Here is a 22,046-nt window from a genome sequence, read left to right as displayed (position 1 = left end):
CACTGTGTGTTAGGGGAAGATCTGACTCAACAGATCGACAGTGGATTGGTGGGCATAGGAAAAAAAATGCCCAAATTGTTGTCAGTGTAAAATAAGACTTAAAAATCAATATATTCAATAGCCCAGATTCAAAATATAATTCTCTCTCTTTGTAAATTTCAGTAGTAAATTTAAAATTTTAGTCATCCTCTTCAGACTGAATGAGTTCAGTTATTCACAATTGAATTTTAAAAGAACAGACTTGTAAAATGACATCCAGATTCCACTCCTATACCTCTCAAGAAGACAATGTTTGAGTTTCACAAATTAAAGTACATGCCTTAAATTATTTACACAAAAATTAATTCTTATTATCAAAATAGTTTAAATCACAGTAACCATCCAACCAACAAACCAACAAACAAACAAAAAAGGCATTATGAATGGGTTCCAGCCCAGGTCAAAGGTCGTTACTTAACCCTTAAACTCCCAGAAGTGATTAACATGAAACTTCTCCCTATAATATTCATACATTATTCCACAAGTAATGAGAATATTCTAACTTATCAGGTAGAAGATGCCACCTTGATCTAGCACCAAGTTCTCATACCTAATTTACAAAGAAATGTGTAGCTAGAGGGGAGAATTAACAATCAGATCAAATCTGAGTGTTAATTCTCCCCTCTACCTGCTACACATTTTCTAATAAATTTGATATGTGAATTGGGTGTAAGTTCTATATAATATGCTATGAATATTATAGGGAGAATTACATGTTAATCATCCCTTGGAGTTTAAAGGTTAGAAGAAAATCTACTACTATAGGCAAGTAAGTGTCAGTGATTTTGTGCTCAGCAAGCATAAACTAAATGTTCAGCAGTTGTTGCCAAAAAAGGGACAGTTGATATCAACATCATTACTCTTCTCTTCAGTTTAAGGAAGCATCAAAGAGTGATCAACATTCAATATATGAAACAACAAACATTTTTAAGAAGCATCCTGGGCCATGTTACCCGAACAATCTAAATTCTGATCAGTCTAAAAGAATGTGTTTGATTAAGTTGTTTAACCATCTCACTTCATTTCCAAGGTATTAATAAGTTTGCCAAGTCAGCTTTATCCAGTTCAGTAATTACAATGTTTGATAACCAAAGCTACAAAAACTTGACTAAATATATGTACCTGCATATATAAGTATGTACATCAAATTTTAAATTTTTGCAACCTTAAACATATACTGGTTGCCACTCAATGGTAAATCTGTCATGATCACAAATCATTAACATTGTTGGTGCAACAAAAGAACACCAAAATGACAACAGTTAAGCTCCCCTTGAGGAAAATTTGAGTAATACCTTATGATAATTATATCAAGGACAGACAATCACTTTGTTATAGCTTTTTAACTAAAATACTTTTACTCACCAAATTTGAAAATCACCAGGATTGTTTTGTTATATTTTTCAATGACAAAAAAAACCTATAAACATCAAAAACATAAAATTCCTTCTTTAAAAAGTTCTTTTAGCAGGCTGTTCATGATCATTCATCAATTTATAGCAATAAATAGTGTTTTTCAGTGGTAATTGTGTATTAAAAGATTTCACTCTGAGACTTGAAAATATTTGGACATATAAATTATAGATTTCTTTTCAGTTTTCCGTGAGGGAAGTCTTCTTCCCTTCTGATGCAACATTCATTGTATTGCAGTAGTAAATTTATTAATTTGCGTTAATTCAGTGACTGCATGTTTGTGATATATAAATATTTATACCTGGATAATTTAATAATTTACGAGTTGGAACTTTCTGAATAATTATGAGGAGTTTTGAAACCATGGCAAATATATGATATGTGATTTCCACACAACACCAACTTTATCACCATTTTACATAATTGAAAGGCACAAAGCATTTTACCAATAACCAAAATTTTGCCACCAAAATTTTCACTTTGAAACCAAATGTAAGCTTCTCAATAAAAGCAATATAGTGAAAGTATTCAACACAGTGTTTCGAAAGGGTTTGACGCATAAACCTCTGCAATACCCTAAGTTTTAATTATGAGATGGTGCAGTAGAAGAATGGCTTAAAGTGAGCATATAATTTTCTTTGCATCTGAACAAAAACTAATGCAGGGTAAGAAAATTCAAATGGAGAATTCTGCATGGTGACAAAAATATTCCTCAATCTCCCATGTGGTATGAATCTCTTAACTAAAAGTGGGACAACAGTATTGGAAATTGTGACATTTTCTTTTTGTCATGAACCGCACATCATAAGTGAAGTTCCCTTTAACAACCGTCTGTTATGAATACTTTCAATATACTTTTTTCTAAAGTAGCACTTTACCATATTGCTTCATAATAAAATACTCAAAAGAATACGTCATCCTCAATCTAGACCACTGGACAGGCTCTGATGTCATCCATGACATGGCCAAGGGTGTGGAAGCCATGCTTGTGGTGACAACAGAGCTTGGTTGTGTGCTCTGTCCCCTGTACATTTCTTGTGATAAAACCATAGATGTGACTGGAGAAACTTCCTCTAATTCAACAGGGTCTGTCTTTATCTGGAAAAAAAAAAAAAAAAAAAGAAAGTGAACTGATGTCTATACTATCAATCCCTAGGACTCAACATTCATTTCCCTTAGCAACATACTCTATCACTATTTAATTCTTTTACATTCCTGTAGAGAATTTTGTATTTACAGTACTACTTGCAGGAAGTTTTAGTTACATTTTTTTTTTTCAAAATCTGAAGCCAAAATAATAGCTAATTTTCTAAGTCTGACTAACATTTACCAAATTATGAATTGAGAAAGATTAAGTTCCACCAATGTTTTTCATTTCATATAGATATCCAAGAATGTATTTAAGAGTAAATTTGAAACACCCCTAGAGAAGCCCCATATGAAGTAAATTTAAGAGAAGTGGTTCGTACCTCTCGTCTGCACTCTTTCTTAATACACTCAACTTCATCTCGACAAATTTTGCAGACATAGATGATACTAGTGTCGCTTTCAAGCTTCCTGTAGATGTCATCAGTGATGTTGTCACAAACTGTATGAATCCACCTGATGGCACAATACATCAAAAGTGGAATGTTATCAGTAGCTTATAATCTTACCCCTTAAAATATGGTATGTTTCTTTTTTAATTCTCATCGCCTAAGTGCTTAGCAGTGAACTAAAATTGAAATTGAGATTTTAAGTTCTGATCACAGCTTGCACCCACCTGCTGCATGAATCACATTGGATCACTTTCTGATTTCCCGGCTCTTCATTGCAGAGAGGACATTGATTTGTCTTGTGTTTGTATTGGTAACACTTGTCACATAATGAGTAATCTATGTGCCACTGTGATGTTTGCTTTGTTTTACACTGTCGGCACTGTCTACATTTCTGATTGGAGGGAAAAAAAATATTACAAAATCTGAGCAGTCTAAATAAGGATGAACAGGTCTGCAAGTAGTCACAGGTTGTGGAAAAATTTGAAATTAATTAGTTACTAAATTAATTACTAAAAAAGTATATCTTAACAAAAAACTGCTGCATATTGCATGACAACACGTTGTCAAATACATTTTAAACAAAATTCTCCATCAGGGTATCATCTTGAGTGCAAAATATTTGTAAAGCTGGGTTCAAGTTTAGAAGCTGGGTGGCACAATGCCACCCTGATCAGACACATACCAAGTGCCCACCCAAAGCTCAGGAATCTATTATTGTCATTTGCTTTTTGAAATAATCCTCTGTTATGGCTAGACGACCTTCATTGGAAAAGCCAAACATACCTCACACTTCCAGCCTAATTTCTCTTTGAAGTTTGCAACAGGCACAGTGCACAGGGGATGGTATCCTTTGTCGCAACTACTGCAAATCAATAGTTTGTCTTTACTTGAAGTGTTCCTGTGAAAAACAAATAATTGTAAAATCAATATAATTGAAAATTATATGGTTAAATTTTCCCCACGCCTATAAATTCTTGCTGGTAGATACGAATAGTCTAAAATAAGACCACTTTGAATTCGAAAAAGTGGGAAAGATTTGATTCTTGTTTGCGGATGAAACACAAACTACTCAGAAATTTACCAAGGAATTTATACCAAGTTCTCTCCAGAACTTAAACCTTTACAACCTAACATCAGTATGCATAATCCCCCTTTCTGTTTTCTATACATTTCCTATGGTGCCAACAGGGATAATTTGTTTAACAATCAAGAGCTTCATAAGTTGGCAATCATTTCCTTTATTCTTGAAACTTTAATATCTGATTCAGGGATGATATTGCAAAAAGAAATTGGATGCTAGTTACTTGTTAATTAAATAAAAGCCAATTCGTTCTTAAGACACAGCTTAATGAGTTCCTAACTTAAAGTAAAGATGAACTAGTATTGTGCTGTGGACTATTCCTCTGGGGGAAAACCTTAGAACTGGAAAAAGAAAGTTTTCCTCTGAAAAGTCAGGTTTACCTCGAATGATGGTGACAGACCAAAAAGTTACAGGAGTATTCTAGGTCAAGAACAAAATTGTGTCCCCTCTGAAAAGGCATCCCAAAGAGAAGCAGCTCCACTGAACAGATATTGGGAAACTTACCGACAAGACTGACATGTCTTACACTGAGAACATTCCCAACCAGCACTGACAGACTCTGTAACACGGACAGAAGGCGAGCAGCAGTAACTGTGATAATGACTGCTACATCTTGTGCAAAGTAACAGCTGAGACAACTCGCCAACTTGTTGGCATCTGTTGCAGAAAGCTAAAAAAAATAACAGGTTGTTGCAACTATTCAATACAAACTAAGGAATCACAAGCAGGTCATTTTTTTTCCCAAAACTTGCCAAATAAATGAGACTCACAACTGATTAATTAATATATCAGCATCAAATACTAAAAGATGATTGCCATTATGGTTGCAACATGCATGCACAGACAATTAGATCTTAGAGTCAGAATTCAGAACATCAGTTTTGCTACCCTTACAGGTTTTAATACACCTGTTTCCCTCACACAACAATTGACGAACTAACCTATTCTTCTTATAACATCCTCGTGATTCAAACAGTACAGCTTCATCATTTTCATGTCCTGCAATTAAAAAGTATCAAAGTACAGTTAGGTCAGCTTAAAGCCAGAAGGCTTATCCAGCCTGAGGACATCCCAGTTCCAATAGTGAGTGGTGACAAGGAGGTTTGCCACTTCACTGCACAGGATGCTGGTCCATTTCAGGGTTAACACCCTTAACTGTTTGGTCAAGACTTTCTCCCTGTTTAGTGGTACCCAGTCTTCAGGATGCTACTCTATTTAAGCTTTATCACCCTCTAGCATTTGATCAAGATTCAAGATGTGTAGATGGTTTGGTAATACCCATTCATACTCCCTAGTAAATAGAGACACAATGAGAATTAAGTGTCTGGCCCATAATTACAACCATCGGTGTGACCTCCAACTCTTATTAAATACAATGCACTTGATCCAAAGTCCTATGCATCAATTACTATCTTACTGCCACATTCCCAAGATACAATCCAAGTATAATTAGCTATGGGATAAATTAAACAATTTAGCAATCCTTTGAACTTTTTTCATTCTACTTAATAAACAGTGTAAGCCCATGTCTGCCTTAACCAATACTCTGTGAGAAAATAGAGATGGCCTGTATTTGTTCAATGCAAAAAGCTGTACCCCTCTGTACTACATTCACAGTACTAACCTGAAAAGCCCTTGCAGCCATTGCACAGGGGTAATGGTATATTCTTCCACAGTCAGACATTTCACATATAATACTTGCACCAAATCGGCCACAATAGCTACATTTCTGCAGAGATATTAATAACTTACATGACTACAGGAATATCAAATTTGAATTTGAGAAGTAAAACAGCTCTGCATTCTTCACAATCTCCAGTGATTGAGTTGTCATAATGCGAAAGGAGGCAGATGTGCAGAGGAAGAGCTATTAATAACATTACTTTGCCAAGTGTCATCCTGATGGTGCCATCTTTACTAAAATCATGAGAATGAATATTTTGCCAAACCAATTTTAACCCCTACTGGTCACATCTGCACCAAAATATGGGAGCCGTGGCCCCTCCCCTCCCCTCCCCCCAGAGTTTTGTTTGAGGGGCTGCAGCTGCCCTTGCTTTCTCTGCCATCTATGAAGTTCCATGGAAAAGCTGATTCTGTGTTTGAGTTCCTAGCAATCAGTTTAAAACACAAAGTAACACACCTTTGATAAAATCTGATTTGTCAAGTCTACAGTAAATTCCACAGAAGACTTTGCTGCTATTGAGGCCAGGGTCCAAGCTGCACATCTTTCATGTACCCAGATCTGCCCAGACTTGTCACACAGGTCAACCAAATCTGGTTCTTCCTCAAACCCCACACAGGAAAGGTCTTCTTGGGGAGGGACAGTTTTTCTGTTGCTCAGTGAGTCTCCCCTTGGGCTTTTTGGTCTGTGTTGTGGTTGGTTGTTGTTTTTTTTTTGCAAAAGCAGTTGGAAAACAGTGTCAGTACAGATACTTTACCCAACTGCACAGAGCAATTTTGAATGAGTGTGACAAGTATACCAAATTGCTCTGGTTTTGCCCTACCATCTGGGATTGATCAAGAAAACTCTCATTGCACTCAGGTGATTTCTGTGATTCGACTTCAAGTCCTCATTACCACTTTTTGAAATTTTCCTCTATTCTGAATGGCTGCTTACATATGTTTAGTTTTGGTTTGACCAAACTCTTTGGAAAATTGCTCTATTAGTCATTAACTATTAGTCATAACTCCTGGTGTGGGAACTTCTTCACAATGACCATATGGAAGCTTTATCCAAGAACAGAATCTTCTCAGGCTTCAAGTATAAAATGGTGGGAATTTGATCAGAAATATATTATGTAGGCATTGATAGGGCCTTTGTTATTCTCTCCCTGAAAGTCTTCATCAAGTTCATTGAAAAGGTTTACAAAAGGGATGCAGCCTACTCACAAGTGGACTTGAAAACATGACCACCTACAAAACTCAGTGTCAACCCCTTGGAGTGATAAGCATCTAATTTATCTCAACAATGTCACCTCTAATATTAAGGTCATAAGAATATGAGAAATTATCATAAAAGCCATAAGCTCTTGATGTTAAACCAATTCTCCCTGTAAGTACCTCAGGAAATGTACAGAGAACAGTGTGGAGAATATGCCTGCTTATGTTAGGATGTAAAGGCTTAAGTGTCTTTACCTGACAAGCACTTCTCCATGGTGCACTGTTGTGTTACCATCTTCTGTTCTGTATGGCCGTGGATACTGTTTAACATCTTGATACTCTCCATCATGAGGACTTCTCCTACTGTGAGGAGGATGTGAACCACCAGCCATGGCATAGTGAGGATTTGAATAATCTGCTCGTAAATTTTTGTGTAGCAAAGGACTTGATGAGTGCCTTGGAAAGCCAGATATTCTTCCAAAACAAATCAGCTCACCCTGCCCCAGGACACTGTTGCTCACACAGTTACACAATGCACAGCAAACTCTACAATGAAACCAGAAAACAAAAGTTTCATACATCTGGACTTCAAGCATTAACCAGCTCTACATTCATCTTTCATTTCACCTATGAAAAGGTTACCTTTTTACTAGGGTTGACCAGGGCTGAAAATCCTGCCTATCCATCTCAATTTTTTTTTTATATTTTACATACAATACAAGCAGATCTTTTTCCCGTGAAGTTTTATACACACAAAAAAAATGAATATATCTGATGGACACCATACCTCCTAGGAAGATAATTTATTTTGCTGTGAAAATTGTTCAACCCTTCATCAACTTTAACTGGACTTCTTGTCTCAGATGTCTCCCTAGGAGAAAGCTGAAACCCAAAGAGAGTGAAAAAATAACTCAAAGAATTTTTCACTTGACAACTCCTTGATTAATCATCTGCCAACCACTCATGAAGACCCAAAACCCCTGATGTTGAAAGTAAGCTCAGTTAATATGTAATCTAACCTCTAGATCCACCTTCTGTAGACCATGAAGGGAAAAGTAACACAGGAAAATTGTTTTCCCACCCTTCCCCCCCAAGATTCTCATCCAACCCTCTATACCCCACACAGTAACAACACAAAGGCCCTTAACCTGGCATCTACACTACCACTTCCCTTCCACAGGAAGTATAATGTAAACTTTAATAATTCTTTTATTCAAGAAACTTGGAAATCAAAACATTTTTAAATTCTAGCAGAGTTGCACAATCACATACTACTGAAAATTGTGTTATCACCTTAACTCTCTTGGGTGAATCTGCCTCAATGTCAATGTCTTGATCACTGTCACTGGAACAACTTACAGATGAACAATTTGACATGGTCCTGACAGGAGAGAGAGAAATGTTTCAGCAGTGAAAACTAATGATGATTGCCACTATTGAACTGCTTATGACAATCCACCACGGTGTACATTGCTCACTGTCATTAAACACAAAGGTGCACTATGGATAGGATGGCTCTGCTTTTAGTTTCAGCTCAAATGCTAATTATGCAATGGAGCAGCAAATCATTTGAATTTCAAATTTACTGCTACAAATGAAGACCTTTGCAATTGTGGGAAGGAGGTACAAACCTCTACAAATTCTTCCATTGTGATGAAAACATAGAAAGTTATTAATAAAAGCTTTTGAGAAATCCGCCTACAGTTCATTTGCTTTGGATCAGCTGCAGCTCAAGCTGTTTTTAATATAAGGGTCTGTATGCCATGATGGTTAATTGACAAATGATCCAGAAGAACCTAAACCACCTTTCATTTTATAGTGTAGCTTAGTGTTTAAAAGGAACCAATGCCAAAGAATAATTTACCTTCCTTTGGATCAGATTATAAATAGAATGAAGAGAAAGCAAAGGGACTTATACATCAAATTCCTTTGAAAATTTGAACTCTCTGACTCTCAAGATTTTATCACTAATTCTACCTTCTACCCTCCAAATATGTCTACCCTTTAACAGTATTACTGTTTTACTAATCAAACAAAAGAATGAAATGAATAGGAAATCACATCACATGTTGAAAACCTTTGATTTCTGGAGAAAATCATAACACAAGCTATTTTTTTTATATCATTATCCTAAATAGCAGAGAGCAACAAGGAGTGCTACTGAGGGCAAGCCTCCACCAGTCTTTTAAACAGTTAGTAACAAAAACTGAACCTGCGATCTTGAAAGTGAGAATTTAAAGACCCTTCTTGTACCTGTTTCCTTCATAATCAGGTTTTCTCTTTATTCTTGAGTTGGAAAAACTTGCTTCTTGAATATCTGGTCTCTTCCTAACTTCTGGTGTATTGCAGAAGCAATTATTTTTCTCCCCCAGATTGTGCTCATTTGATAATGCTGCTCCATTTGATACCTGCAGAGAGATGGCATACTATACATGAGCTTGTGTCTGCATGCATTTTGCAATCCTTGCAAGCTTATATATCTGCATGCATTCTGTAACCCTCATCAGCTTAATTTCTGCATGCATTTTGCAATCCTTGCAAGCTTATGTCTGCATACATTTTGCAATCTTAATGAGCTTACATCCACATGCATTTTGTGAACCCTTCCTGCTAAACCTACTTTACTGCTCATCAATAAAACAATACAGAAAAGGAAAAAGGTTTAATAAATAAATAGATAAACAATTAAAAATCAATTCTAATGGTCAACATTCCAGCTAATTATATTTATGGCGAAACACATTTGTCATGCAGGAAATCAGACAATGAAATACTATTGGCCCTTTTCAAGTTTACTGTAAGGACCCATGCATGTGCATGTAAAAAAAGAAAAAAAGAAGAAACACTCTATAATTCCATTTTATCTGCTTAATAAATAACATTTCCCTGAGAACTAGAAACATTCATCTCTTCATCTTTAATAATAAAAAAAAATCTAATGAAGTTCACTAGCACTATGATTTCTGAATCAGCCCATAACTTTACACCTAAGAACTCTGAAATTTTAAATTATGTAATTAAAGTATCATTGGAATACACTGTACACATGTTAAAATATTGATTTTGGTTCCAAGTCAGAATCACTACCTTGAAATGTAAGATTACCTCATCAATTTTATGACTGTTGCCAACTTCTGTAGGAAAGAAATATTGACACACTCTCATCAATAAACATGTTATGTTCTTTATTACATAATTGCAATTTTGCTTTAGCATCTCAATAAGCATAAATATTTTCAGGACTGAAAGAATGTTAAGAAGGGAAGACACTTTAAAGATCAAACAAGTCTTGTTAAATATGTTATGAAGTGTTATGTTCCACCAGCTGAGTGAAACTGCATGTTAATACCATGGTAGGTGCCAAATGCTTTCCTTACTGACCCTGCCTGGGCATGGATGTGGCTAATGTGACTCTTGTAACTTCAATTACTGATTTTATCTTCAAAGACCTTTCCTACCCATTCACCCAAATGATAGATTTCAAATTGTGGTGTCAATTCACTAGTCTATCTCTAGCCCTTATAAATTTTGTATTCTCAATTTTCACGATACAAGCAAGCAGTGTAAAGCTTTGTTGAGTTTGTAATCACGGTCTAGTTATGGTGATCCGTCTGCTATAACTGAGTTGAGGAGTGTCATTCTAAATCTTTCCAAAAATTCAGTTACAGGTATGTGCAATGTGTCAATAAAAAAGAGTGATAAATAATCTCATAACCAGTAATAATCAAAGATTAGTAAAGTGCGTTCAATCTCTTGTAAAAGTTTTTTTAATGTACTGATTGTGCAGAAAAAAAACTCAGTGTCTACAGCTCAAGGCAGCCAAGAAAACATTTGGACATGAGATCGAGGCTATTTGTGCCACATAGCCAGGCAGCCAGCTCGTCCAAAATGGCGCCCAATGCCTGAAATCGCATGGCACCACAATCAATGCCCTTGGGACTGGTCCATAAAACCCTTGAGAGTGATTTCCGTAAAAAACGACACCATTAGTATGTGTTCTCCTTCGTCGAACGCGATTACCCATTTTTTTTCTCTGTTCAATCAGCCCATTAATCTTTTAACCACTTGAGGGTGACAAGCAACACAGGAATAAAGGAAATGATCACCAACTAAAGAAGCTCTTGCCTGTCAAACAACTTCTCCCAGTCAGGACGTTAGGTAATGTATCAAGAATAGTAAGGAGAATATGTATACTGATGTTTAGGTGTAAAGGGTTTAAAAAACAACGATAAGTGATCTACAAACCTGCTGAACTATGTGCCTTATGTACATTTCCATATAGAGATGCTCTGAACCAGTCTAGTAACAAACAAACAAGATCTGAATAGTCATTCCTCTTTGTAACTGATATACATTTTCTTGTAAATCAGTTAGGAGAATCTAGAGTTCTATCAAAATAACTTTTTTCAAAATGACAGGTTTGTTAGAGAGGTACAGCAATGTAAGGCTAGAAATAATTTCCCAACTGGTGTTGGCTAAGTTGTCCAGTCAAACTTATAGGGAGTTTAAGAAAACCACCTCAGCAACAGCAATATGAAAGTCACTAAACAAAAGGTTTTGATGAGCAGAACAATGGCTGTGCATGTGCATTGTAAATTTCTTTGCATCTTTGGCAAAACAACAACGTGAAATGACAAAACTTTGTGTTGTCTGGAGAAAGTGCACAGCGATGGCTAATTTTTTAAATTTATATTTTAATTTAATGCTGTGTTCCATATTCAGATAGCTTTGACAGAGAGAAACAAACTGATTGAATTTAGGGTATTGCAAGATTCGTAAGTAAAATATAACGTCATATTTTAACCCATGTAGTTCACGGCATCCCCATTGTCATTTCTTAAACTCCTTATTTTTGCTTGCAAATGAGCCTTTTTTTCCCAGAACAATATCCTCCATGTAATATGTCAACAAATCTTCCTTTTATAAAACAAATGCATGTGCACATCTACTATGATTTTATTGTAAGTGCTGCCCTGAACTTGGAATTTTCTGAGGACAAAATTTTCTTTACATGTCTAAACAAACCGGTCAAAATAAATCCTCCCTTTATAGAAAAAATGCATGTGTATATTAACTAAGTTTTTATTGTACATGCTGCTCTCATCTTGGAATTTTCTCAGAATAAATTCTTTCTTCACATGCCTAAACAAACCCAACAAAATGTCCAGTCATAAAAGGAGTTGACCTGACAAAAACTATAGTTTGAGAGCACATTGCTTGTTGACTAGCCATTATTTTGAGCCCTAGCAATGTCAGAAAACTTCTAGAATGCCACATGAAGTGATTCTCTACTAAACAGAGATGCAGAAATGTTTCCTAAAAAGGTCATTTAAAATACAATTTTGGAGTAAGATCCCAATTGGAAAAGAAAAATCATTTTAAACGCAGTCCATCATCCATTTTTCTTGAATATGTAGCTATTATTTAATACACAGAGTTTTTGATGCATGTATTGATAAACCAGATCTTGTTTGTAAAAAAGCCTCCTTTAACTAACCAACACTGCAATGTGTTGGAATATTATGGCTTAAGAGCCTTCACCACAGTATAACGACAAGTTATGCAGTGACATGACAAACAAACACACAAACAAAAATACATCAAAATCTTTTCATACCTGGCGGTTGAACTCTTTCATAATGGTAAGGATTAACACAAACTTTCTCGTGTTTTGTATCATAACCATTCTGACAGAATTCTTTGTGTCTCATCTCCATCTTGTGCACATCGGGCCATCGCCAGAGTCGAGCATAAATAACATGTGGAAAGTCCTTCTTATCTCCAACTTGCAGCCGTCCATCCATGGTCCTTTGAACAGTAACGCACTTTGATGGCTGCCTTCCCTTTGAAGTAATTGCTACAATGAGTGAGTCCAGCTCATAAAATTTTTTCTTCAGTTTTTTCACAAGGGATTCGATGGCTCTTCGACTAAAACTTTCAGCATCAGTGCTCTGATGTCGGTAAACAGCATGCCAAAGTAGATTACGCACAATGATGGGGCATGGATCTGCCGAACACGGTATATTACTTGGTCCGGGTAAAGAGTTACTTGGTCCTGCCTCTAGATATTTTGGTTGATCATATGTGGTTGCTGGTTGAGGTGAACTTTCTTTCAACACAGATAAGGCACATTTATCACAGTTTGACGAGGGTGTTTTAACAGAAAGAGTTGCCGCTGTGTGAAAAGAATAAAGCTGTTAAATAATATGTAGCATGTGATATTACACCTTCTTTCTGTTGATCTCTTTTGCAGTTCAACTAAAATATCATGATTAATATTTTGCTGTTCATTTGATAAGGTTGGAAAATTTGACACTAGACAGCACTGATGTGGGCAATTACAAAGAAAATATTGCAACTGCGAACTGAGAGCAATGGTTTGCAGCAAATCATATTTCTTAGCTACAAAAATCTTAATTTCACAGACATGTCTGCTCAAACACTGAATTAGAATATAGCCTCTCAAGGTCAAACCACAGATATCAACTTCAGACAAAGAGCTCTAATCATAATAACAAGGCTAATTCCAAACTAGAAAAATAATCCAGATATTCTTCCCATCTTTAAGCAGTTGGCTTGTGTTTTCATCTTGAGGTTTACAAGAACACTGAATGTGATTTACTCTTGCTCAGTACAACCTTGTGCTTATTAAAAAAAGAATCCATTGAATTGTTACCGTGATCTGCTGACATTTTCAAATGAATATAATAGCATCCTCTTTTAGTTTCATACCAGACAATCAGTGATAAAATCCTAGACATCAGATATCATTGTCTACCAGACAGTTTATCGCTTTTCAGCATATCTGTCATATGATACATTATGATTCCAGAATTCCCTGGAACAAACAATTCTCCTTCATAAAATCTCTATCAAAATATTTGTGTGGCTCTGTTATTCTACAGAGCAAAAATCAAAATGAAAATATTATTGTCTACAGGATGCTTAAGAAAAAGACTTGTCCCATCACTAGTTTGTTACAAATTAAAACTTGGCATAAAACTGTTTTTAACTGATTTTTCTTCCTCTTTTCTCTCACCTGTTCTTTCCTCTTTTAACTTTTCTTTGAATGGCAGAGAGCCTAAACAAGTCACTCGAGGATTGCAGAACATTCTATAATATGCCTTGATCCATATTAATATTGATTTTTCATCAGAGGCAGAGAGTTATTTTTAAAATGTAAATGAGCTGTATTGATGTTTTGTAATAATCCATATCACACAAATACAGATCAGGAAAGCTTGGATAAAAATGAACTACAAAGAAATGATCTGTGTATTTATGCATTAGGGCAAAAGTTGCAGACAAAGTTACCAGTCAAGCATGGAATTTTGAGCGTTACATGCTTGAATAAACACTATGTGCACAAGCAAACATGCCCATCTGCATGTAGCTTTGTAGGTAGACCGACAAAAAAAATTAGAATTTCTGTACTTTAGATGAAAGATGTCTCTATCTGGCCATGACATAGTCAACAGATTTCCATATCTCATGTTTTTAATATTGACCTATGAGCAAAAATACTGTTGCATTCTTAACATACAGTTCTGAGTGGCCATTTTCTGCTGAAGTCTTGAATATTTGTGTTATCTCTTGTGGCTTAAAATAATCCCTCGTTGCGTGATATTATTATCTAGAAGCTCTAAAACATGATGTTTGTGTTTGAGACAGCCAGTATCTTAACATGAAACTCGGCACAAAACTAAATTTTTTGAATGCTTGCAATATCAATTTTCAGAAGCATCCAATAGTACACAACGCAGTACCACTGTGTGTAACAAGGAGTCTAGAGTACCACACACATAAAACATGTACATTTTAAGAAACTGCGGCAAATAAACCATCCATGCTGTCATTCAAAAACAGCTACAGCTCTAAAGCAACCAGTAATCCATGATGCTACAGAGTAATCCCTGAATTTTTAAGGGGATGTTTATTTGGCATCAGACATTGCAGAATTCTCTGTCTAAATAATTATTGCTCTTGGGTTAGTGAAGCTGTTAAGTAGTCTATTCTTAGTAGTCTTATTCTTGTTACTTAGCAACACTCTCCAGAACCTTGGATGTGTAAGATTCTGTTTAGTCTAACAAATGATTCTTCCCTGAAAATCTAAATCAATGTCAAATCCCTTTGTATGCAATGTGAAATTTCTTACACATGAATTTTGCAAATTTTTGGCATATATAAGGTCAAACAAACAATGAGTTTTGCCAAAAAAACATTACACCAAATAAAATGTCTTGAATGGCAGCAAACAAAGTCTTCTGCCGATAACAGATTGAAGTAAGTCAAGAAACTTAAATGTACGCTTCTAAAAGCCATCAATCTTTCGCTGGAATTGGTACGAGGAGTGTTTACTGTGGCTTCACTTTGTGGTCAATTGACTCCAAATCAAGAATTCACATACAAGCATAAATACAGAGAAACAATACGACACTGTGTTATTTCTCATGTATAGTTGCTGCTGTTATGTTCCTGATAATTTTGATGTAGTAACTACTACAGAATTGTTTCATGTGGTTGAAGGATGTTTGATATTAGACTGTGTAGGAAACAAATTGCATCTCAATTGAAAAATACAAAATTTAAGTGAATCAAAATACAAAATTACAGCAGAACAAAACAGCTAAGCATTGTAATGTATATTTACACACCTTGCGTGTAAGGCAAAGAGAATTATTGTGAAAGTTGAATGAATAAAAAATGTCCCTTGTGCATCATTGTACTGCCCAATTTACAACTTGCACATTTCAAAAAAACCACAATCTTAGAATTTAAATTTGTTTGGTTTATTCGCCAAAATTTTAAAGGTCCTCTGTAAATTACAACTCTATTTTGTATCCATGACGCATTAATCAGCCATGAAATTTCCATTTGGTTCTCTCACACCATGGTTATCTGGTCGTTTCTGTAGAATGGTATTGATTTATCAGCTTAATTGCTTTCAATGAATGAGAGCCAAATGTGACTTTGGCTTTCAGCTGAGCTCATTGCAATGCGTGACACTTGCCACAATCTGTATCGCAGTGGGAACTCAAAATCAGTATACAATACTTGACATGCTTGAATGAAATTTGGTGTCAATGAGGTCACAGTCTGAAAGATTACATACATTTTAATGTGACCGCATCAGCTGTCCTTTTGAATAAATACTTCTGCTTAAAGTGCAAAGAAATCATTAACATAAATTTGCTGTAACTTCATTTCGCTACTTCCCTGAATCGGCAACCAAATGTACTTAATTTGCTGAGTTTGCCTTTTTTAATTTAATTAAAATTCGAGCAACATTAAAAACAAGTAGAGCAGAAGCTTGCTGAAAATAAGCGTGGATATATTGCACCATTTAATTGGCTTGCGTTTAACTTACCAGCCACTTAGTGACCGCTTTTTTCCAAGTGCCTTGAAAGGATGATCTTCCGACAGATCTCTATTTCAACAAGTCGTGTCGCAAATGTAATATGTACACTTTCCATTTTGTTAAACAACTCCAACGACATATTTTAAGTTTCCTTTGGTCATTTACACTGTGCACTGGACCTTTAGGTTCATCCTCACTGTTGTTTAACAGGTAAACAAGGAAGGACTGTTACTGACTGCATTCTCTACTGGGTGTGCATGCATGAATTTACTGGAGGAGAAATACAAGAACACTTCTTTCCCTCCATCCATGTTCAAGACAAAAATTTTGTGTCTTTCACTCACAATCAATATCTAAGAAATAACCTTGAATATTATCAGCCATAGATCTGGTTGTCTAAACTTGATCAAGAAAAATAATGGAGGAAGGAGTAGTCTCTCGCACTCAAGTTTTATCTATTCCTGTAGTATGACTTTGGTTTTACGGTAGTTGAGTTCTGAAACAAACATCTAATCCCACCTTGACAAGGATCATTTAGAATACCAATCGAGATGGGTCTTAAAAAAAGAGGGAATGTTCAAACGCAAATATACCCTTCATGGATGGGCTATGGATAAATTTTGAAAAGACATCATATCACATTACACCACATAAAAAAGAATACCACGAAAGATACAGAGAAAAACGAGGTCTTAAGTCAAGAACTCAAAGCACAAAAGTTCCTCTCTGTGACAGCACCAAAACAGGAAAAAATCTACAATAAAATTGTAGAATTAGACAGCTTAGCTCTTCAAAGCCCAAGATTTCATTAGTAATTCTCCTAACCGTCTGCCATACAATTCATGTGATGTTAGTTTGGAGAATTTGGAATTAGATCAACCGATAGTCCCCTAATTGATATTTTTCTCTATTCTCATCACTTGTCTGTTTGATATCGTCTGATAGGGTAAGGAGAAATTCTGTCTTGGTCACTAGTGGGACTTAAAGGGTTAATGCCATGATTCATCAAAAATAGTTTAAACAAGGTTTTAATGGAAGCTGATCAACCTAAATTGCTTGGTAGAACTATATTTAGTAGAAAGAGCCACAATTAAGTTGCACAATTAAGGCACCTGTAGATGAAAGTGAATAATAAGGTGTTGATTTGTAAATGTTGTTTATGCTTCTCATGGTTTTTTTTCTCTTTTAGCCGACAAATATGAAAAATAAACCCAAAATTTTCAGATGATATAATCATAATTAAGAAAAATTTATTCATCACTTAGTTATTGGTTGCTGGAGTTTCCTGGTCTCTTTGAAGATAGACAAAAATAAAAATCGTGAAAAATTAATTACAAGAATGTTCCTAAGTACAAATTAGTTACAAAGGAACCAAACTACTGGTCACTTTTTAACTCACTATGAAAAAATGCCAATAACAACTACAGACATATATTACAAGCAAAAAGAAAAACAACATACAATCTTTTAAATGCTTCAACATAAAATGCTAAAAAAAATCTTCATGAAATACTAATCGCTGAAGACATCATACCATGATAAGATCGTACGAAACTTACACATGCCACAAAAAATTCAATAACACACAAGACCATCCATGCGTACATGATACAAGTAATGTTCTACCAGCTAAAACAAAGACATTTCAGGTTGCTAGTCAAAAAACCAATCATGACATGTTGGAGTCTTGAACGCTTCATCCTCTATGGTTGGGTGTCAAAAACAAGGGTCACAAGAGATGAAGTTAAGGACTTAAATATGCCAAATCAAAACAACTAGATGCTGACATCTGCAAGCACAGAGCAATCTTTATATTAAACTCTTTTAGTCACAAACACCATCTTGTAGGATTTGTTACAGGGTGTGCAAGTTTTCTGGGGCGCATGTTGCAGGAAATATCTTAAAAACGTGTGCTCAGCGTGAAGGGGCAACTTAAAGAAAACGTGTTTGAGGACGTCACTTGAACTTCTTATAGTCACATTTTCTAGGTGTTTGCACGCTAGATAACTCATTTATAAAACAGACCACACATCTTTTATCTTCAAAACCGACCAATTGTTACAATACACAATTTTGAAATAATGGGTAAAATAAACTACATTAGGTTAAGAATCAATGCTAATTGATTTGACCACAAAACCACTCATAAGGGAACTAATCTTGCAAAGGATTTCTTCCTCATATGGACAGTGATTATTCATTGTGTTGTGAAAGATCAGTTGTAACTGCCGTACTATTGTAGGTTCACAACAATGTAAGAGAAATAACCAAAAATGTCAAACAAAAAATTGAATGCTTGTACTACTGGTTGATCCCCCAGGGTTTAAACACGAAATGATGTCAACAAAAGAAGCCGACAGATCACACTTTTTGGAAGCAATCACAAGTCTGTCGGGAACAAAATACGTGAAAACTCTTTTTTTTTCATCCAACAGAATCAATTTAAAACACTGCATGCGAAAAAAGTTTTCGTGCCGTGCGCCCGAAAGCGAAATTTTAATTACGTGACAAAATCCCATAACATGGAATTTGAATACATCTACGTGGCCATTGTGGTTTTGTTTGTCAAGAGTGGAACTATTAATGGGAAAAGGTTTAAGAATGAAATCCTACAAGCAATAGGTTTCAGAGAATCGATTGGAAGACCCTTTGGAAAGTTTAGGAAAAAGAGATATTTTCCCCAATCGAAACTCGGTAAAATATAGCACACTCGAATTGTCAAATTTACAATAACAAACAATAAGCGTTGTCAAAAACGCCATTCTAAATTTCAAAAGGCATTCCGCGCTCTAAAAATCTGTTCGGCGCTCAACACGCAATTCGTGTTTTTCGCTAAAAAACATGGCGACGATGTAATCTTTCTCAAAAGTGATCGCGAAATGACTATATGCGTTCACGCTATCGTCTAGACAGCGAAGCAGACTAGAAAAAAAATTATTCAGATGAGGCATTCTTGAATACTAATTAGGGATTCTGTTTACTTCTTGACTGAAGCACATTCAGAGGTATAAAAGCGGTTTTTGGCCAGAAAAATGGTTCCAAGCAGCGCGCGCGCGTGCTTCAAGTCTAGACGAAAATAAATTCACTTCCCAAAATAAATTAGAGGCGATGCAGACGACATTTCAGACGTTTTCAGACAAGAAACGTTCCAGCCAGACAATGACCACTAACCAACAATAATACTTAAACAAAACCCAGACAAAATAATTCTGCTGCCCCACACGAAAGGATCGCGACTCATTTGGCGTGATACGGGGTTCAAGCCGTCTGGTATAGAGTCTGGCAGGCCGTCCTGACAAAATCGCGCGAAAAAACCCGGCAAAATCTAAGCGACCTACAACTGGAAATTAAAAATGCAAAATAGCCGCTGGCTCGTTATCCAAACAATGACCAAGCTTAGAGGAAAACACTGGCGTGCCCACTCCCATGAAAATTAGCATTTCGCTCTTTGACATGTTTAACGCTAATGAATTTGTGCGACGAATGTAGCGTGAAAGAGCGAGTGAGCTCCGGATTTGTCGAACGGGAAGCGCGTTCACCGTAAGCATTTTCAAAAGCATAAAGATAATGTTACGACTAAACACTCCGATGATTCGATCATATGTCGGAAGGAACAATGACCGTGAGTGAATTACAAAAATATTACCCCCGATCGAGATGCAACAGTAAACTCTGTTTTAGTTTCTAACGTGGCACGAAAATAAAAAAAATTCCCTTGGGTTAGCTTATCACCAAAATCGATGACAAAAAAATAATCTATAATTTGAGCCATTCTCACATATCAAGGCAGCGGTGTAAAAATTTTACAATCACGTACGCTATGCGTGCGTTTCAATTTTGGTCTCTTTGCCCTACATGACATCACACGATTGACCCAACATACACTACACTGTATCTAAAGAAAAAATAAAAAGAACATAAATACATGACTCTTACCGGCTGGACTACGTATCCGCTCATAGTGATACGGATTGACGCAGACACTCTCGTACTTCAGATCATAGCCGTATCGACAGAATTCTAGATGTTTCATCTCCATCTTTTGAATGTCGGGCCATCGCCATAGTCGAGCGTAAATCACATGCGGAAAGCCTTTGCGCTCACAAACTTGAAGTCTGCCATCTAAAGTTCTCTGAATCGTGACGCATTTTGACGACTTGGATCCTTTGGTCGTAATAGCAGTGATTAGGGAGTCGAGCTCTTCTGATTTCTTTCTGAGCTTTTTCACCAGAGATTCGATGGCTCTCTTTGCGAATTTCTCAGTTTCGCCTCCTTGGCGATGGCAAGTTGTATGACACATTAAATTCAACACAATACTTAGATTCGCATCGGCAGAGCTCGGACCTCTTTTCGGGGAAGCCGATTGCACTAAGCTTTTCTCCATTCCCCTCTCCCTGGATAGTCCTCATTTCATCGTCGATAGTTCAAAATTCAAGAAGGTTCCGTCCCCCAAAGTCCCACTATCTTCAACGTTCCTTCCAAACAACACCATATGCGCAGAACATGTTCAGATTCAATCTACTATGGTCATGTCATGGCGAGTCTCTTGCCCAATCACATCGCTCAGAAAACGATAGCAATTAATCCTTACACGCGTTCCTGTCAATCAAAATGACTGACAGGAAATGGTAAACAATGTATTTTCATGTTTGGTTACTTTCAAAGCGAAGGACATGGAAGAAAGTAGGAAATCCGATGGCAATAATATTACCGGGTGACACGTTTCTTAATGACAATTGTCCAAATAGAATAAGCTGATGTTTGTTCAGACCAAACGAGTTTTCACGGATAGACTGCGTCACAGCACGTTTTCACAAACGCAAAATTCTCCGTTTTTTTTGGTGATACGCAATTACAAAGCATAAGTTCATCACCTCCCACTCGTTGTGAAATAAGACCTTGCCTGAATTAAATAAGTCACGTTTAACCTTAAAATTTTAAAGCTGTTGCATAATGGCAAACTGTGGAATACATGTTCAGTTGCCAAGCGAGGAAAAAGGGATAATTTTTATGCGATAACAATGAACATTTAAATTTTTTAAGACAATGTTAGACACGTATTTCTATCTCTTTCCCTAAATTCGGCTGGCGCCAAGAAATGTGAGAAACAAGTTGTCATGGTAGTATTTAGGATAATTTGTTCAGTCGCCCACGCTTTCTCTCTTTGTCCATTTAATCAACGTAAGCTGGAAGATTATTGGAATAACAATTACGGTGCTCTTGGTGAGAGCTGAAGCAATATAAATTAACTAGGAATTACAGGAAAAGAAATAATTCTTTTGAATTTCAGTGCAATATCGGCTCCTCTGTCTCTATACAGGAAAGTGAATTTTTCCCCATTCATCAGTTCACCAATGAGTCGCCTAAATCCTCAAGGTGACTCTTGAAGAAATATAAATTTATTTGTCCCAGAGCTAAATTCTTATCTACGAAACGAAAATCAAACTGGCCTATCTGTCTCTCTATATTTGTTTCACCTGCATGTGTTAAATTACGCGGTATTTTTACACGCAATAATTCTTCGGGGCCAAAAGAAAACATTTCGTGCTCATTGAAAGTTTTTTTTCAGGTATGAAGATAATAAATTTAAGCCTGTCACGCGAACTGTGGCGTAAGCACGTTCGCGACGTTTTCAATCGCCGACTGAAAATTACTCTAAGTCAAATTTGTGTTCTTTAATCGCGTTTTTGGGTGGTTCAATGACTGTTCCGACTCCTAACGTCTAGCCGTCTTGTTT

At 36.2% G+C, this 22,046-nt stretch overlaps 1 protein-coding gene across 1 annotated transcript; it reads right to left on the bottom strand.

Moving 5' to 3' along the window:
* Window positions 1-940: 940 nt before the first annotated feature.
* Window positions 941-20,997, bottom strand: LOC131788414 (histone-lysine N-methyltransferase 2C). The gene is made up of 16 exons (XM_059105499.2): window positions 20,246-20,997; window positions 12,569-13,126; window positions 11,197-11,250; window positions 10,057-10,085; window positions 9,205-9,359; window positions 8,245-8,332; window positions 7,739-7,833; window positions 7,207-7,497; window positions 6,212-6,437; window positions 5,696-5,800; window positions 5,013-5,070; window positions 4,576-4,741; window positions 3,774-3,888; window positions 3,215-3,381; window positions 2,922-3,054; window positions 941-2,550 (listed from the first exon to the last, which is right to left on the bottom strand). Exons 1-16 carry the CDS (start codon window positions 20,691-20,693, stop codon window positions 2,314-2,316), a joined length of 2,925 nt encoding a protein of 974 aa, XP_058961482.2. The 5' UTR covers window positions 20,694-20,997; the 3' UTR covers window positions 941-2,313.
* Between the last annotated feature and the right edge of the window lie 1,049 nt (window positions 20,998-22,046).

The sequence above is a fragment of the Pocillopora verrucosa genome, chromosome 10, assembly GCF_036669915.1.
Source record: "Pocillopora verrucosa isolate sample1 chromosome 10, ASM3666991v2, whole genome shotgun sequence".
Taxonomy (NCBI): Eukaryota; Metazoa; Cnidaria; class Anthozoa; order Scleractinia; family Pocilloporidae; genus Pocillopora; species Pocillopora verrucosa.
The sequence above is the reverse complement of the archived record's forward strand: the minus strand, read 5'-3'. Positions and strand labels throughout refer to the sequence as shown.

Excerpts from the sequence above, each read along its gene's own strand:
- LOC131788414 (XM_059105499.2), bottom strand. The coding sequence starts at position 20,693 with ATGGAGAAAAGCTTAGTGCAATCGGCTTCCCCGAAAAGAGGTCCGAGC. Across the intron at positions 5,801-6,211 it reads CAAATCAGATTTTATCAAAG|AAATGTAGCTATTGTGGCCG; the intron begins GTGTGTTACTTT and ends ATATCTCTGCAG. Across the intron at positions 3,055-3,214 it reads CAATGTGATTCATGCAGCAG|GTGGATTCATACAGTTTGTG; the intron begins GTGGGTGCAAGC and ends TTGTGCCATCAG.